At 36.8% G+C, this 20,223-nt stretch overlaps 1 protein-coding gene across 1 annotated transcript; it reads right to left on the bottom strand.

Annotated features, from left to right (window-relative positions):
• Nucleotides 1-235: 235 nt before the first annotated feature.
• LOC134740519 (uncharacterized) lies at nucleotides 236-11,378 on the bottom strand. The gene is made up of 18 exons (XM_063673025.1): nucleotides 11,205-11,378; nucleotides 10,724-10,884; nucleotides 9,314-9,684; nucleotides 8,976-9,199; nucleotides 8,285-8,387; nucleotides 6,905-7,032; nucleotides 6,511-6,656; nucleotides 5,631-5,775; nucleotides 5,296-5,445; nucleotides 4,984-5,124; nucleotides 4,271-4,536; nucleotides 3,746-3,967; nucleotides 3,182-3,365; nucleotides 2,526-2,721; nucleotides 1,343-2,103; nucleotides 1,004-1,196; nucleotides 660-773; nucleotides 236-331 (listed from the first exon to the last, which is right to left on the bottom strand). The coding sequence occupies exons 1-18, from the start codon at nucleotides 11,295-11,297 to the stop codon at nucleotides 261-263; spliced, it is 3,669 nt and encodes a 1,222-aa protein (XP_063529095.1). The 5' UTR covers nucleotides 11,298-11,378; the 3' UTR covers nucleotides 236-260.
• Between the last annotated feature and the right edge of the window lie 8,845 nt (nucleotides 11,379-20,223).

The raw sequence follows: 20,223 nt of genomic DNA, 5'->3' as shown, positions 1-20,223 counted from the left end.
ACTAGGCCTTGTTGGGATTAGTCCAGTTTCCTCACGATGTTTTCCTCCACCGAAAAGCGACTGGTAAATATCAAATGATATTTCGTACATAAGTTCCGAAAAACTCATTGGTGCGAGCCAGGGTTTGAACCTGCGACCTTCGGATTGCAAGTCGCACGCTCTTACCGCTAGGCCACCAGCGCTTTAGTGACCAGTCATATCATATTAATTAGGTCATAGAAGTTAGGTACATTTCTTTGGTGATTAACTATATCATACCCTTATTTGAATTTGAATTCATCAAGTCGCACGTCTGCTGATAGCACGTTTGCCTCCAATGTGAACGGGCCGTCTGCAAGAAAATAAAATAGTTACTTAATGAAAATGAAAACTAAGTCTTATCTTTAAGGCGAGGTCAGGACTGATCTGGCCCGTCTACAAATAGGTACACACCTATCTATGCGCACGCGTATCTCCATCTTTATTTCCCGATTTATTACAAACGAAATAAACTACGTACTATTCTAAATAAAGTAATGAAACACACATGTTGTATATATTAACTAAATGGCGCTAGTAACCCTATTTTAAGCTTATTTAGATATAAATAACAACACCTTTTAAAAAAATTCCATTATCTAATTAAATTTTTCTCCCAAAAGGATTATTTTAGTACCCACCGACATGGAACCACTCCGTGCGGGGATATCCGGTCTCTTGTCTAGATGCTGCTATAGCTTCTCTTAGAGCAAATGCTACGCATATCGACAAGCATGTGGCAGGTTCTCCAACCGCTGTAAACAAATCATTTCTAAAAATTACATAATATTTCTTTATGTTTACTTCTTACTATATTCATCCTTAAGTAGGCCTACAATCTACATGAAGAACAATTTTTAATTTCAGCCTAAAACAATTGATGGGATATTTATTAGGTACAAAAATAAATAAAATAGACAAATGCGCGCGTTACGTTTTTATTATGAATTTTATAATTTTAATGTTTTCCAATAATGGAACTCACCTTTACTGCCCAAAATTTCTCTGGGGTTGTAAGAATTTTTCCTTAACTTGACCCTAAAGTCAATAGGTATATCGGCCCCGCACGGCACCTCGTAGAACCAGGTGCGGTCCGTGAGGACCTCTCCGGTGTGCTCGTCGTATATGATGTGCTCTGTGGTCCAGTAGCCCATGCCCATGATAAATGCACCTTCGATCTGCAAAACGATTAATTAACGTTACGAATAATTTTTGTATGAAAATCCTGTTACAGACGAAACTGGCAACTTCGAAGCGTATTATAGGGAACATAACGACTATATGTAATTGCGTGTTTAAAAATATGTTATGATGCAAAGTTTACCTGTCCAATATCAAGTACCGGATTGACCGGTGTTCCAGCGTCTTCAATTATATCGACTCTCCTAATTTCATGCTCTCCTGTAAGTATATCTAACTCAACCTCAGCCATAGCAACTCCTCCCACTCTGTAAATCACCAAATCATTTGATGTCGTGTAATAACTGGCTTCAAGATTGATTCCTGCTAAGTATGCAGTTTGCACCAAAAGTGCCCAAGTAGGGTTGTTCAGCGTTTCTCTGATTACTGATAACCTATCAAGCAGCAACTGGCAACACTTAATAGCACCAAGACACACCGAGCTTGTAGTTCTACTACCGCCAGTTGTGTAACTATTTGCATTTGCTGAATCATTTGTTTTTACTTTCACCATGTCTGTAGAAATATTCAAAGTGTATGCGATCACTTGGATCACTCTAGTATTCACCCCTTGACCTATCTCTATACCGCCATGTTTTACAACCACAGTTCCGTCACTATGTAACACATTCAAATCAACTTGAAATCCGGAATTAATTGGGGTCGACCAACTCATGAGGGAAATTCGTATTCCTCTTTTTTTCCAACGGTTTTTGGAATTGAATTCGTCAACTTCTCTTTTTCTCTTATAATATTCTCTATCTTGCAACAGTTCGTCGAGCATTTCAGAAACTTCCGGATATTGAGGGTTAAGATTGGCACGTCGAACCTCCACGGGGTCTCTGTCTAGTATGTAAGATATTTCTTCCATCACCATTTCAGTATGTGAAATTGTTTCAAGGGTGCCTTAAATTAAGAACAATGTTTGGCATTTTAACTCCTTAGTATATGAAAGGAAGTGAAAATAATTTATTTGAAGCAACACAATCCTAAAATAAACACATGTTAAACATGTGACACATGTAATTTGGTGTCTGTTGAGAGGATAAGTACCATTCAGCATGTGTCGACTGTCGGAGCACTTAGTGCAACGACGCTGATTTTCAGTGGACCCTTAAACTTATAAGATATTAAATATATTTTACCATAAAAATAATAAAAACAATGCGGAGCAGTTAGTCTTGAAAAATTGCCAGCAAAAAAAATAATTATTTCAAAAACCTTAAAAACCTTCAAAGTCCATAAATAAATAGACAATTTTTACTTATGTATCAAGCAAACATCAATTATATTTATCTATCATCATCATTTAATGAATCATTAAGTACCTGGCGATCTCATCCACACGGCGGCTGCTGTATCTGTGAGAACATTAAAAATCTTCATTGACCAGCGTGAATTCTCGTAGCAGTTTTTAATAGCGGGTGGCGCTAGAGCGATGAATCCGTCACTGAACACGTAGCCATGGTCCTCGTACATATGGTATTCCAGGTACTGGATCTCACCTCTGTCATCAACACCTACCTGGAACGGTTAATATTGTGAAACATTGCATTTTTTGCTTGTTATAAGCATCAGATTTGAATGTGAATAATGTGATCCCACCAAAAAACATTTCATGTAAAATGTTGCCAAGACGAAACCATAAGGCTCGCACTGTCAAGAAGTTATCAGATCTTTTGTAGAGCCAAGCTTCTAACTCTACAGGCCCTAACTTTAAAAACTACACCTAACACTAAAAAAATAAAGTCTAAAATGACACAAATTCTACTATTTTAATCGCGACAGTTCAGATTGTATTCAAACACCAAATATAATTTAATGATCATCAAATCTTGAAGAGCAAAAAATCATGCGCTTTTTTCACCTAAATAAATAAAAATAAAAATGTTGTTTATTTAGGTATCAACCCATTACATTTGAAATATGGTCAAATGATGTCGCACCTAATAAAGATTAGTCTAATACAGCTAAATAGTCTTACCTCAAATTCTAAAGTTACCGGAGGCCTCTTCCCTAAAACTCTCAACATGGACTGGATACCCATGGTAAAGCGGCAGGGTCGATTCGTTAGATAAGTGACCAATGCGCACGTTGTCGCATTCCAGCCAGGTCGAGATATCTTTATTCCGTATCCACCACCGTTCCGAGGTATGACAAGGCTTATGCTTTATGAAAACAACGGAATAACTTTATTAAGCAACGATTTAAAACTTTCACTTTACAGTAAGTAAGTAGTATGATTTTAGACACAAAAAATCGCAACAGTTGTCTCGAATAAAGAGCCGACGGTAGCGTTATAATACTTATAATGTTAATAGTAAGGGTATGATGATTTTTCATAAACATCGTAGTTCCTTAAATGACATCGTAGTTTCTTGTACGTCTTTCCGTGCTTCATGTTCATGTTAACAACCTGTCCTCACAAGAAACTGCTCCAAACGCTGTCATTTCTTTGTTGAAATTAGCCGAATGTTATAAACACCTAGTAGTTTTTTTTCTAAATCGCACGTACCTATTCGTATTTTTTTCTTAATAACCGACTCACCGATTAGATTGAATATCCAGAACGGATGACAAGGCAGTTTGAACGGCGTCAGGCCACTGCGAGCTGACGTATGCGTCCAGGCCATCGTCACTAGGCCTGGTCACGCTGTGAAGCGTCTCCATTGAGAAGTGGTACTGATATAATATCCTGTTATAGTCCTTGATAACTCTTTGCACATTTGCGCCTGCATTTCGTGCTCGTAGGGCATAGTATAATGATACCCTGGAATCGAAATGTATACTCATGAAATTATTTAAACTGCCGTTCAGTAAAAAAAACATAAAACCAAATACAACTACAATTAACTCATGAATACAGAATACATGTCCACGGGTTACATTATTTTTTAGTTACGTGTGGTTATGGTGGTAAAGTCTTTATGATCCTTTATTCGATAATCAGAAACGTTTGTTACTACCAGCAGCCGGCAGGCCTGACTGGGACTTTCCATTTAGAAATCACCCTGTCTTTGGCAAATAGAGGTTATAAAGCTAGGTATACGCTATTCCTACTTATTTTTATTACCTATTAGGATCCTTTACAGCTTCTGCTATAGTTAGAACTGGTTTTCTCGTATCTTTCTTATATTTGACATGGACCAGCAGAGCAGCCCGGTTAGCTAGTCTGTCAGTGTCTGCTACTACAACTCCGATAGGTTGGTCGTAATATTTGATCTGTCCATCGCTAAAAATTTCTTCTTTATTTAAATTTGTCGGTACCTGAGGTGGTAGAAAATTGTTTGGTCCCGGTATGTCTTTTGCTGAGAAAAAAGCAACGACACCCGGTAGTTTCTGAAATGAAAAAAAAAAGACAGTCAATCATAAAGTACAACATTATGTATGTATAGGGCTTGAAAAAACCTTAAATATAGGTAGGTATTGGAAAGAAAGTAGGTACATTAACTGGACCACATATATTCCAACTAACTATAAAATAAATGACTGTTACTATAACTATAACTACTCTCCTCGCTTCACTGAGGCGGAGCGGAGCGGAACTGCGGGGAATCAGCCGATAGTATTGCCGATATAGATTGTGCCTCAGTGGATAGGCAGCCCAAGTATTCTCAATTTGCCATAACAGCGTCTCGGGTCTATTTCAGGAATCGATAGCGGAGGTTAATCGCGACCAAGATGTAGAGATTTAAACACGTTTTAACAGATAGGTACATAGACAAATATACACATGCTCCAGGTATGTAAAACAAAACTAAGCAAAAACTTGTAATCATTGCTTGCCAATGCGGGTGTAGGGTCAATTTCCTCGATCTCTCCGGTGCAGATGTCCGAGGTGACGAAAGCGCAGAAAACCTCGCGGGGCTGTGTTGACAGGTCGTTCACGTACTTTGCTTCACCAGCACATTGGATCAATGCTTCTACCTGTAAACCAACATGATTTTCATTTTTGTTTTAGCCGGAAGTTGTGTTCCTGGTCAAAGCTATAAGCTCCATTAGGGTTTTCGAATAACCACTGGATATATTTGTGTAATAAAAACAGTTATCTATCGAATGAAATTACTTGTCGTCATACATTTGTAAGGTGTCTCTTACCTTAGGAGACGGTTCCGTAATAGGCCAGATGAGCGGATTGGTAGTAAATTCTTGAGAGCCTTTGGATAAAGGTCTTGTTCTACGAAGGCGTCGCGTCCCCGAGCGATAGCGAGGGTTCAGTCGGTTCTCAGGAATCAGGATCAGAAGACCCTGGACACGAATTACATTAGTTAGCAAAATCTCGTATATGGGTGTTTTTAAAACCTTGATGATGGGGAAATATTCAACTAGTTATATTATTGTGAGTTAATTTCACATCATGTTCATACTAGTAGTACTTAAACTTTTACACTTTTGCATAAAACGTAACAAGAGCGGTATTTTGTTCTGCTCACCTTATAAAAAAGTCCCAAAGCACACTTCTTTCTATACTCAGGTTTCAATTCTCCGGCGATTTCCTCAGGCTTCAGTTCTTGTTCCAACACCTTCAGCGCTCCTTGCAGCACCTCGTCGGTGAAGATTTTCTTGCCGACCACGTATCTAGACACACGGAAGGAGTTTTAGAATCAAAATTAGAATGCTGAACTCTCGGCCTTCACTAAGATCGTCACGAAGTCCTCTAGATGATTCAATTAGAAGCCACTATCTAGCACAAACTTGTAGGTCCTTAAAGTCCGGCGAATGGATTTCCGCGCTCGCCCAGCGGTGGACTCTATTGCCTAGGTAATAAGGGTGACGACATTTTGACTAAAATACCAATATCTCAGTTCTGCAATGGAATTCCGCTTGGTGCTCATACTTCCCATTAAACGAAATGAAGTACATAGAAATACCTATCTAATGACCTAACTCTCATTTCTGTTGGTTTTTGGACCAGGCTCCATACAAAGTTGCCCATGGTCCTTTAGAGGACATTTAGAATCTGTTGAATTTCGATAATTAAATACAAGTGATCATAAACATTACGCTCTTCATGTTTTGTCGAGAGGCCACCGAATACGATCTTGATGCAAAAGCGCCTTCTCGTCGTCGTTGCTAAATTCATAGAGAAAATTTACTCAGTTTACTAATTGTATGTGAAGATTGCACGGAAACAGCCAAGACATCAATGACAATACTAACGAAGCGCACCCTTTTCTCTGTCGAGGTAACAGTCGTAGGATAACTATGCACCAAATACTCCATCACTTATCATGTACGGAGCATGTGTACTATAAGTATAAATAATATACATGCTTCGTACATTCTTTAGTAATACTGCAAATACTGGCTTACTCCTCAGTGTGCGAAGCGTGCACGAAGGTAGCCGAGATGCCTCCGATGACGATCCTGGCCGAGCGCACGGTCTCGCCATCATTGTGGAACTCGTACAAGAAAGCTGCGTTCACTTGCGCATGCGCGCTCTGACCTCGCGGCATGATCTGGGACAGAGAAAAACGAAACAGACTGTCTTACTTTGTATAAAACGATACACGTCAAGAAATATTTTATACGTTAATATTAAATATGGAGCGAGATTTCCGAGGGTGAAACGTAAGTTTCTTATCATTTGTCGCATCATATTGTCCATAGTTCAAGAACATCTCGCCTGTTAGGTAAACCTTTCTTTTTATTTTATGTTTATATTACAGACTAGATAATATATATAGCAATAATAATGCTTCAGTACCTTGAGTGACACAAAGCGATAATTATCCGAGTACGGTGGTATCCTGATTTCTGTTATAATTTTGCCCGCCATATCCAAGTGAAGGAACTCGGCTGGGGTCACCATATACACCATTCCATGTTTATCAACTAGAAAAAAATGGTTGTCTGTAAAGTCGGTTTACGGACGATAATTTTACTTGATAACGTCATAAGAAAACATTGATGAAAAATATACTTTTATTTATGAATTGAATTGAATTAATATCAGTTATCACTGAATTATCGTTATTTTGTATACGTAACGTTACCATGGAGATCTGTCCACAACGTGATACTTTTTCGTGCATGCTACCATGCATGGTATTCATCGATTTATAAGACGTTATCACGTCAAAAAAAAGTTCCTCACAGAGTACCGGCGAATGAAAAACTTATACCATCAAGTAGAACAACCGTGGCAAATATACAAACCAACGTTTTGACATATGTGTACTAACAAGAATATGGATTTTTATTAACCTGAAATCAATATTAAATAGATAAATAATAAATAAATAAATATTATAGGGCATTCTTACACAGACTGAAAGCCCAAGAAGGCTTGTGTTATAGGTAGTCAGACAACGATATATATAATATATGAATACTTAGATCCATAGAAAACACCCATAACTCAGGAACAAATAGGTATCTGTGCTCCTCACACAAATAAATGCCCTTACCGCGATTCGAACCCAGGACCATCGGCTTCGCAGGCAGGGTCACTACCCACTAGGCCAGACAGTTCGTCTGGTCGTGGGTATATTATTGATTCATCCATTCATTCAAATATTGGAAAATCTGTTTGAACTTGGATTGTTTATAGAATCTTGAAAAATTTTCATTGTGATCTCCGGGGACAGAAGTATTAATAGGTATCCCTGAACTATCAAATCATATGGCTCTCCATAACCACACACCAATAATTTTAATCTAATTATCAATAGAGAAATAACTAGGAGATTGGAATTGTGTAAAGCGTAAACTTAATTCTAAAGCTTATGATACCACACAAGACTACGTGAATGATAAAACAACTTGGGATAAATTGTGATTCGAAATGATTATTTATTTATTAGGTAGTTCGATTCGGTTAGAAGGTTGAACCATATTGTTCTACCTTAGAGATGGCCAGGGGGTGCCACAAGCCTTTAGGAAATTGTCATATTATCATATAGGTACTTGGAAATTTCATCCCATGCCACCATGACCGGATAGCCGACTGGTTCAGGCACCTGTCCGGTAAACGGGGGACACTGGTTCGATTCCAGCTCTGGACACTGGAGGCTTTGGTCATTTTTTCTTCGTAGGTATATGAAATTAATTTCGGTTAATACATTAATATAGAACATTGACCTACCGACAACAAGAACAGCTCCAATAGTTTCCAACAGTAAGAATAAGTCAGACGAGAACACGGGCACTCTGTGTTTAACCATAAGGTTGCCAGCTATGGTGCCTATCTGGAAACATGAAAGTCCAAGTTAGTTCATATATTGAACAAATCCTGTAATTGATGTACAAATATTATGGATACAAGCAAGATAGCCGAGCAAATTAGAATGTTTAAGGTGTTTTCCATGTATAGGTAAGGCCGGCCTTACACAGTCATTCGCAACGGAATTTCATAGTCTGAATTCCGGTGCTATATAATACCTCACACCTGCCTATTCCGATGTGTCAGCAGTCTCACGAGCGTCTCTCTCACTCTCTCTCAAGAATGTCAACTGACAAATTCGTAATCTGATTCCGGCGTGTGTGTACTCGTCCATAGATAATGTATGGAAAGAGGTGCAATAGGAATTCATAACATTGATTTGCATATTCTGAATTCGTAACGCTTGTCAAAATCACAGTTGAATTTCCGTCTGTTTGGAATTAAGAAGCTTAATTTATATGATGAATTCCGTTGCGAATTTCAGACAGTGTAAGTCCAGCCTATTAGGGTCATAAGTAAGGTAGTTGCACTAGATAAGATGGGCGACAGAGAAAGAAGAATTCATCCAATCCCTTTAAAGTAAGGGACAACTACCTATTGATAAGGTACTTACATTTCTAACAGGAATGTGAGCCACTAATGTTATATGGTCGGCAAGCAAAGCAAGATAACTGAATTCCTTGCGTTGATGTGAGATCTCGTAGAAGATCGATATCGTGTCATTCAGGGTGGTCGAAGCTCCCAGCACCAGGTTCTGATCCACTACGTGCGTCTTTAGTTCCAGAACTCTGCTTATGTCTATGAGGACACGTGGATATGCGAATATTGGGTAGGCCCCTAGAAGATGATATAACATGTATGACAAGAAGAAATGTCGGGAATAAACGGAACTACTATGGTAACATTCAAAAGATTAATAGGCTTTAAATTTTCTTTTTTTTTATCCCTTACCTTTTCCGGTATTTCCTCCAATTAACATATAATCATCGCCTTCCTTATTAAAAATCTCAAAAATTTGTTTGAGATCATAGACTATGTAAAATGTACGTTTGTCTTTCAAAATAATCTTCTTCACTTCATTCGTTCCAGTGTTAACTTTGTCAACTAAACACCAATCTTTGCCATCGCATGGTTTGTCACAAGATTTGTTACATATTTTGAGATCTTCTATATCAGTGAGGTGATCAGGCTTCGGTGCATCTTTTGCGAATGTCTTGAACGCATCAAATATGGGACGATAGCCGGTGCAACGACATATGTTACTACCGAATGAGTGTTCTATCTGTAACTGGGTGAGATCGTAATGATTTGACTCCAACAAGCTGAAATATTACTTTATGGTGAATATTGTAATTGAATCAAAAAGATTTACTCACTGGTTTGGAGAAATGGTATTAAGAAATATCCAATAGTGACATAAAAGTTATCAAAACTTTAAAACATGCACCCAGCACTGTCGACGGAAACGGTCACGTAACCTAATACAAGTTGGATTGTGGAGAGTTGGAGACAAGATGATGAAGGGATAGAATTAAATTAATTGTTAGCTGGTTAGGTTAGGTTAGTTCGTTTAACTCGCGCACCTAGGGTTACGTACAAACTCTCAATTATCTCATGTAATTATAAACACAAAAGACTTTTTACCAGAAGTATACTAAGCATAATTATGTACAGCGCCATCTATCGGCAAATCGGCTACCTAACTCATTTGCGAAACCGGTAGGCATGTTGGTTTTTCAGGAATAATTCTTTATCATGTGAACCGATTTCTGCAATCTATTTATTTATTAAGAAGGTGTTTTAATAAAATTGTAATGTCATACTTAAAAAAAATTTAAGTATAAGAAACACTCGCAAAGGTGGCAAAATTGCAAATTCAATTCGGAGATAGAGCCGTGATTACATTTTTCCATATTTATAATAATGTAAAACTTTCATGATTTTTCATTGGTAAACTTCGCAGATAACGGGGGGGGGGGGATTTTTTTTAAATCACTATGAAAAAAAAAATGTTTTGAAAGGTACATCAGCTCTTTCAAACAATACTCCATTGACCTAGTAAATAGACTTTGAAATTTTGCCCTCTTCATATGGCGCATATTTCATATTTAATTAAATAAAATAAAAATCTTACAATGTGTCTGAGTTAGCGTTGTTCGTGACTATTCCAAATTTCAAATCGATAACTTTAGTAGTTCTCGAGATATTTAGCGATGTGACAGACAGACGGACGGACAGAGTCGCACCATAAGGGTTCCTTTTTTGTACCTTTTTAATACGGAACCCAAAAAAGTATAACTAATTTAAGCAGAAGCATTTTGGACCTTATTCAAGTTATATAAAAAAAATGTTACATTTTACCTGTACATACTCATAACCCAACCAGGGCTGCAGTACCCGCATTGTGTGCCATTGTGTTCTGCTAGCGCACGTTGGACGGGGTGGTACCCTTTACGGCGGTCGCCGATTCCCTCTACTGTCTTGATCTCCCAGTCCTGACATGACGTTATTGATACTAAACACTGTTAAGAAAAAATATTACTCTAGTTTAAAAAAAAAGTTTTTGTGTCCGAAATTGGGTTAGGTGTGACACTCAACCAATTCTCGAAAAGACGTCTTAATGTGCAATTTTGGGAACAGCTCAAGTAATGCACTACAATAATAATTATTCTTTATTTCTTAAACATATATAATATTATAATAATTGATAAGACATTGAAAGGTGTGTGATGTATCTCAAATTTGAACCCGCATTGTGCTAGCGTGGGGACTATAGCCCAATCCTTCTTGTGAAAGGAGACCTGTGGCCAGTAGTAGCAGGTGATGATGAAAGTATTCTCACAGAATTAATGGCCATAGTTCGTCGGCCGCCAGTGTAGGGGTCCGGCATGGTGGCGTTGACGATACATGCTCCACAGCCACCCTCCTTGCACATGAACTTGGTGCCATTGAGGTTTAGAGTGTCGCGCACGTAGTCGTTTACTGTCGTGTCCGAGTCCACCTCGGAACTCACTGGGAAGAGGAAATATTGTTTAAATTTATCGTCATCAAACTGTGCCCACACATTTTATCTGGGGAGCCTACGATGCTTAACTTGGAGTCATGGCGTTGCAGTGCAAACATTTGTACATACTTATTTGAGAAGAAAAAGACTACACGCGTGCAAAAGTATTGCATCCACTCTATTTTTTCGTCCGCACCCAATATCTTTGTAATTCTATACCCGGATGTGAAACTTTTGGTATCAACTGAAAGCTTTATAATGGAATGGTTTTTATTTATTATTGGTGATTTCAATAAAATTTCGAATCTGAAGACTAAAAAAATTACAAAACTGAATAAAATAAATCAGGCTTTGGTGCTGTGCCGTGATTTAGGTACCGCACATATTTATGCTTCCTTTGTCATGTTGAGGCTGTTTTAAGCAGGGATCGTTACCGGTATAACTTTAAATCAAAATATCACGTATCATTCGAAATATTTCTTTGATATTGTAGAATGGTATTTAGGTAAGGCCAATGAGTTATCAAATCACCTAAATGAAATGAAAAAATATACATAAATTACCGAGATACCGAAATTGAAAACCGGTTAATTTGTATGAAATAAATACCGGTATTCGGTCCCTGGTTTTAAGTGTTTGTTTCTTTTCATGGACATTATGGACAACATTTGGATAATTACTTCTAAACTTCATATTATGTTGTTTGTGTCGTCATAATATTTGTGTGACAAAAAATGGCGCGAAATATTAGAGTAGATAGATATTCGATAAGTCTGTTAAAACACAATCCATACCTGAACATGGCTCCCCGTTAACTTTGAACGTGATTCGGTCCATTGCGTCAACGTGCAACCTGAAAATGCTCGATTAGATAGACACCCGACGCCAATTACAATGTATGTAATTCGCACAGCGGATGCAGGGCAATTTCATAGTTATATTTTTTTCTGTTATTTTCATAACCGTTTATGTATGAGTAAGCTAAGAGGTGCGTTTTTTTCTTATTTTTTTATTTAAATTTGTTAATAACGTTGTGATTCTCATAGTAAATAAGATAGTAAATTGCCAGAGCTTCCAAAGAGACACTGTTTTGTTGGCGAAAGGCTTGCATTTGTCTTTTAACATGTCATGACATTGAATCTCTGTATCTATAATGTTCGGTATATCGCTTGTGACACCGCCTGAGTTGCAAGCGTTTATAGACTTCGGTGTCCCCTTTCAATACCGCGGGGCGTACGCTGGTTGTGTAAAATTCCGCGCTGCGATAGGACTTTATAGCCATCAACGGCGATACGGGGCCCTATAATAGAGGAGAGGCCAATTCGTAGAAACTACCTTATTTACGATTTTCGTAGGACCAAAAAGGTTTATACCGACAATTACTATTGTTGGAATCAGAATGGTCTACTAATTATCAAAATGCATGTTGTCGCTTCCTAAAGTGGAGGAATTTTATACTTATCAAACCGTAATACATGGTGAAATTTTAATTACCAGCCATACTCTGCATGCGTCGCATGACACGGGCAAGGGCAGCATCCGCTCGGTGTACCCCTTACATTTCATTAAAATGTCAAAAGGGCCCCTCTACGTATTGGCTTTGGCTCCGCGCACGCCTCCCAAAGGTCCGGAACACCATTGTTCCGTGATGGGAAAGATGGTGCCGATGGTGGTATAATAATGGTGTGCCGTGGAAAGGTCCGGGAACTTGAAAATATATACAGATCCTCTATTCAATTTATCAGTTTTATTTATTTATTTTTACCACAAAAGATTATGTAATTTACATTGGTTTTACACTACCTATAATTAATTAAAGGCTGGTATGTTTAACTGATCAGATGACATAACTTCAGTGAAACCTCGTCAAGAATAATAATAATTATTAATACAGTATGTTGTCAACTTATTTAATAAATATAAATCTAAAGCCTGACCAGTAATATATGATCATTGTCAAGAGGGTGCTGTTCTTTCTCATGTAGGGTGACAGTTCAGTATAGTATGAAAAAAATAGTTCCAGTGAAATTCCGCAACATGGCGCGTGATCGTGGATTCCTGATTAGACTTTAACCTATTAGTTTTTTCAATAGTCTACCTCTCGAACTATAGCGAGGATGCTCCTTCTTAACATTGTATGTTTGCGTGCATGGTAAGTCTCTGTGGTAAGTCTACATTGTTTACATTATCATTAAATTTAGACATTGTAGTTACATAGGATCGTTACTTATAGTAGAATTTGGATTTGGCACAGGATCATGAGAATTACTAGATGTAATTAATACTCATTATTAGCACTTGAATCTGAGCTTTGACACATTTTTTTTTTTATGAAATAGGAGGTAAACGAGCAGACGGATCACCTGATGGAAAGCGATTTAAATTATTTATTGGACTATACTGACATGACTTGACTAATAATAATAATAATAATCAGGTATGTATATTACGTGCAGTTTACTCCCCTTTCATAATTTTGACATATATTATTCTGACTGGAACCCTTCATTATTATGAAACACTGACTGTGACTGATCATTTTTATTTGTAATTGTTTGACTCAACTGGTTCGACTGAGGCTTTGACAGATTCTGACTAAGACTGTTTGACTGACTGACATTGTGAGACACACGACATTATCACTAGATCTAGACACTGACTTTGACAGACACGAATTAAACAATTTAATATGTTGAGTATTTCTCCTATATTCTGTTCCATCTGAACTTTTGACTAAATAAGATCTAGGAAAATTAATTTTTGACAATTGTCCCTTTTGTCCAAGACTAATAATTAGGGTTTTTCTTAGATTTCTAGACATGAGTAATTCTGACGGTGAGTTTAAGTTTCCTATTATAATAGGTGTAGTCCTATATTGTGGCAAACCTTAGTGAAAATCGGTACCTGCAAAGCACCAAATAAATAAAATACAGCGAATTTGAGTTTTTCATACAAAACTTGTTATTGCTCTATTTCGTTTGTTTTATTTATTTATTCAAATTAGTTACACAGCATTACAGTATTACTACCAAGGCACTGCGAACTACAAAACAAATAAAAATACAAAGATACAATGCCCTACGAGAAAACACAAAAACTTAAGTATTTAAGATTTGGGCGACGACATAACAGCGTGGCTCCGTTGCGTCGTCTGGCTTGGTGTAGAATTCGGCAAGTTGCCCCGTTGTTGATACTAGAGCTATATAAACTAATTACAGACATAGATATACCTCATGTCATTCTATGTGCAAAGTTTTATTGCAATCAGAGACGTAGTTTTAAAATGAGAACGAAACTCCGTTTGTGTAACTTACAATATTAAGTGCCAATCGTAATGACTTGAAGAACCTCGCTAAATTTTAATTGTGTATTTAGAACAACAAACAACGATAAGTAATTAAACATTTTAATGATCATTATTTCGTCATAATCGTTCTCGTCAACCCCGACAGTTACCAATTACACAAAACATTTTATTACGCCCTTAATATCGGGTCGATTAATAACGAACAGCGGGAGCGTCGGCTCCGACACAAAGAGGTATTATTTAAACAGGAGGCATATTCGAAATTTATAAATAACATAATTTTGATATAATAATACGTAAAAATAGGTATCTCACCCGACCGAGCTGAATGTGCCGGCAAAAGCAGCTATCAATATAACCTGACATATAAAATCAAAAATAAAATTATATTTTTAAAGTTTGAATTTACCTCCAGCGCCTAACACTAGATGTCGATGAACACACAGGTCGAAACAACAACCGTCTTCGATGTAATAAAGAAAAAAAAAATTACAGTACATATGGTCCTACTTTCTCGCACTTTTCGTGCATATGTCGAAAGTTTAAAGGGCCATATGTACTGTAAAACGTTGTACGATACACGTGCGAATAGGTAATTCGCAACTCCTGTCGATTTAAAACACTCCCTGCGGTCGTGTTTTAATTTATCGCCACTCGTTTCGAATTCCCTCTTTTCCGCACTTGTATCGTAAATAACTATTTTTGACAACTCTAAACGGGGTGAACCAAATAATTAAGTTGATATAAAATATAAATGTAAATAAATACGCGTCTGCACTCATTACTAAAAGTAACTTTTTACGACTTTTAAGACCCTGATATCGCAAAAACTAACGTTCAATTCGACACAATTGTATCGAGACCGAGATTTTATGTGATTTCAGTTGCTGCTATAGTAAAATTTGATAATAGAAATGAGCACGAGTCCGTATATATATATATCTTGTATCACCAAAAAAACGACACCTAGTATAATAAAATAAATAAATAAATCAAACTAATACAACTAGATAGTAACATTATATTATTTTTATTAAATATTGATTTGTAGTTACACTACTACATATATATACATTTTATTATTAGTGTATGACATAGTTCTCAGTTTATAAATCTAAACTAAATTATCTTTAAAAAATGCTGAGCCCTGCAAAAAAAAGGACACCGCCGTACATCTCTATCCCAATGGTATAGTGACAAAACTTTATAAGAAATTATACAGGTGACAATGAGACCTTTCGAAATTAGAATACAAGTATCTTTAATTTCCGAAAAAAAGTTACACATAACATGGCCTTCACACACACACCGGCCAAGTGCGAGTCGGACTCGCGCACCGAGGGTTCCGGACTTTTTAGTATTTGTTGTCATAGCGGCAACAGAAATACATCATCTGTGAACATTTCAACTGTCTAGCTATCACGGTTCATGAGATACAGCCTGGTGACAGACAGACGGACAGACGGACAGCGGAGTCTTAGTAATAGGGTCCGGTTTTTACCCTTAGGGTACGGAACCCTAAAAACGTGTCGACATTATATCTAGATTTTCATGGATGTCAATTATTTTTTGCAACAGCGTGATGCCCCGTATGTCCTGATACGGTTCATAACGTCTATGAAAGTTTTTAAAGAGGAATGCGGTGACGCCGCGACGCCTATACATCAGCACTTTCCTAACTGAATTACGAACTTCTCTGGCTAAAGGTTAATCTAAATTTAAACTGGGCTTAAAATCAATTATCAAAGAGGTATAATAAGATAATAAGATAGAGCGGTATTGTCATAGTAAATTTTGTAACCACAGTAAATTCACTGCCATCTATCGACACACTTTAAAAGTAAGAATGAAGATTTATAAAAATACGATAAAATGTATTTAAATATGGATAACAAAAATATTTTATTTTACATTAATTATTTTTTATGATTTTGACCCATGTTCTTTCACTGATATGCGTTAAAATTGTTAAATAACAAACGAAACCGTCAGCGCCCTCTATACGAAAGTAAGCCAAAGGTAGTGGCGCCATCTGATCGAGAATCAAATTTTCGTGATTTTCTAGGCACGTTTTTTTCTTAGACTGTATCCATCTATTACGGAGTTATATCTATCTTTGCAATTATTAAAGAAGTTTCAAGTTCAAACTTTAAAAGCTTAATTAAATTGTAAAGTTTATGTTGACGACCTGTCTGGCCTAGTGGCTAGTGACCCTGCCTATGAAGCCTATGGTCCCTGGTTCAAATCCTGATAAGGGCATTTATTCGTGTGATGAGCACGGATATTTGTTCCTGAGCAATAAGGTTTTCTATGTATTTGTGTATCATCATTCGCTTGCCCTTGTCCCATTCACTTGGGGTCGGCGCAGCATGTCTTTTTCTTCCATACCTCTCTGTCACCCGTCATCTCATCATTCACTTATATAGTACTTATATATGTATATCTTTGTGTAAGAACCAACAACGCAAGCCTCAGGTAATGAGCTTACTGTGGGACTTAGTCAATTTGTGTGAATGTCCTATGATATTCTTTTTTTTTTTAAACTACAGATCTACAAAAAATAATTATAATTAAACTTCATTACAATCTTTCAGCCCTAAGGGCAAAATTAATTGATCCTCGTTAAACATGACAACCGCAGCTGTCATTCCTTAGAGAACTGTCAAGCAAATTATAACATTGACATACCGCCAGGAACCCGATTCAAATTCAACTGGTAAGGCACCGTACGTTTTTGATCTTATTTTGATACGACCAGAGGGAAGTATACGTACTCGTCCATACAAAAAGAGAAAACGTTTTTCCACTTCTAAATATTTTCCATTCTCCATGATTTTTTAGTACGTTATTGACACAATGAGACCGAAAAGGAGATGCCGGGACGACTTGGACGCATTCTACCACAAATGGTGGGGAAATGCCGATGACAGGGCCGAGTGGAGAAAACGAGGGGAGGGCTTTGCCCAGCAGTGGGACACCAAAATAGGCTAAGAAAACAAAATTGACAATGAAAAACTGGGTTTATTTCCTTTTTCCAAAATTTGCAATACAATTTTTTTTTAAGCGAAACTTATAAGCCTAGAATATATATATTATGCTGAAGCGATCGTTATCAAAATCAAACCGGTTACTCCCAAAAAGGAAATTTCATAGAAAAAGTAGGTACCGTTATTTCGCAAAGCTATATTCTTCCCTCTTAAAGTCACTCGCTAATTGGTGCGAGCGAAATGAAGTGAACGTTCAATCACAAAAACGACGCCCTAATAAATATTCATCTCGATTGTTCAAATATAAATGAAACCCTTTGAGAAAACTGCACAGTGTTTTCGACGTCAATAGATAACTGAGAACAAAAAACCGCCTAAGTTCGAGTCGGACTCGCACACGAAGGATTCCGTACCATTACGCAAAAAAACGGCAAAAAAATCCAATTTGTTGTACTTAAATATTTATTTTATTCTGTTTTTAGTATTTGTTCTTATAAAGGCAACAGAAATACATCATCTGTGAAAATGTCAACTGTCATTTTGTTTTTTTTTTTTTTTTTTTTTTTTTTCTTTTTAATTGTTTTTTTTACCCTTTGGGTACGGAACCATAAAAACGGACAAACAAGAAAAAACAGTAGTTTGTAGTTTTACCGGTTGATCCCCACGAGGTTTCTAACAAATTCACTCTCATTAATAACTTGAGCTGCTTGATGAGTATAATAAATATAATACTCGCTTAAATACATTACTCGCTTAAATACATTATACATTTAACGTTGCATAAACGTCGATAAAATATAAAGTTATAAATATAGATTTTATTGCTATTTGTATGAGATGCATGTAATTTTACCTAGACTTAAGAAAATTGAGTGCCCTGACAGGGTGTCATGTACCTACCATCCTCAAACTGTAACACCTAATGTATTATGAACATGACTGCAATACAATAAAGAATAAAGAATAAAGAATAAATACTTTCGTAATAAAATAAACGTCTAAAACAGGAACAGGTAACTCAACTTTAAAAATACGACATATCAACACAAATATTTTATTTTACTATTAGACTTTTACGAGCAAGTAGAGGAAACAACAAAACACATTATTCTGGATTGCAAACAAGTAGGAACAAGAATATGTACAGGTACTACGGTCTCCGTGTATCTGCACAAAAGGAGGCAGTTAGCAACCTGAAAACCTTGTCAGGTTTCATGGAGGAGCATTTTTTGAGGGGTGGTTAGAGTACCTATAGTTTTTCACCCAATAATGGTTGTCGATTTGCGAAAAAAGCCCAGTAAAACTAATCAGCAGTCGCCTGAAATAGATTTGTTAGCCCGGGATGATTGCCTCGTGGAAAATATAAAAACATTATTATATAGCTGTTAAACAAAATATTGACATGTTTTCATATAAAAAGTATAAAAACACAAATTGAATTTTACGTATGTATATTTCTAATAGGATCACTGGCGTATCGTTGGTAAAAACGTATAAATTGAAATTTATTTAATTAAATTTATTAACTTGGATTAAGCGGATCGCGAACACTCTTGTCGGATTTGCGATATCCAATCCATTTTGTTTTCGATATTTAGATTGGGAATTCTGGATAATGTGAAATGAGAAAATAAGCCCGTCCGAGCAAATGGAAAGCTTATTTTTAGAGATCCGCAATTTGCTCTCTGGCCATTTTTTTTTTTTTTGGATAAGTATAGGCCTGATAAAACTAATTTTTACTCTGTAGAGGCCGCCTGCACCCCGCCTGCACCCCTACGCACCTCTACGCAGTCAAGTGTCTACTCGTATAAATTGTATTTACAATTACAAAAAGTACGTATGACTTTTTTGTTTATATCCCTTATGGTTGAGGTCGGATAATACCCAATAAAAACAACTCATTTTATCTCCGAATAGAAAATAAGATCAACATCATCATTAGGGTACATTAAAAGCACATTAAAAGTCTGCCATTACGGCTCCAGCCGCCCTTACCTTTAATGGGGCTTAAAGTGCCTTAAAGCACTAAAATAACAGACTTTAGCCCTTTATTCACTTAAAAGGGTTAAAAGCGTTTCGAGACTGAAAATCTCAACCTACCCACTTACGGTTATAGAATAGCATTTTTTAAAGCGATTTTCAGTTTCAAAGTGCCCGATAAAGTTATTGTTAGCGAACGCTTATAAATGGGGCCGATTTAAACCTTTCCGAAAAATGCCGAAAAGTTTTGATGAGTTATACAAGTTTCAATCGTGGCTGATGTCTTGAATCTAAATTGGAAATGCTGGGTTTGAATCGGTATAATTATGTGCCAAGGTTTTTTCTATGTACCTTACTATTTAATGATGCTGTATATTTGATTTAGATATTTACCTAGAATATTTTAAATTATCAGATTGGTTGGGTGCATACGGCAGCTGTCATCTCAGTACAATTGATAACTTTAAATTTTATTAAGAACGTCTTACAACACAGGTTTTTATCTAGCTCAGAAGTCAGGGACTTCAAAACTTTTCTGTAGCTACCTGATTGCTTTTTGCCAATACAAATATGTACCTATGTA

This window comes from Cydia strobilella, chromosome 4, assembly GCF_947568885.1.
Source record: "Cydia strobilella chromosome 4, ilCydStro3.1, whole genome shotgun sequence".
Classification (NCBI taxonomy): Eukaryota; Metazoa; Arthropoda; class Insecta; order Lepidoptera; family Tortricidae; genus Cydia; species Cydia strobilella.
Note: the sequence above shows the minus strand (reverse complement) of the source record. Positions and strands in the feature narration are given on the sequence as shown.

Coding starts and splice junctions, on each gene's coding strand:
- LOC134740519 (XM_063673025.1), bottom strand. CDS start 11,297: ATGTGCAAGGAGGGTGGCTGTGGAGCATGTATCGTCAACGCCACCATG. Junction 6,657..6,904: donor ATCGCTTTGTGTCACTCAAG/GTACTGAAGCAT, acceptor TCTCTGTCCCAG/ATCATGCCGCGAGGTCAGAG. Junction 5,776..6,510: donor CACGCTTCGCACACTGAGGA/GTAAGCCAGTAT, acceptor CCGTGTGTCTAG/ATACGTGGTCGGCAAGAAAA.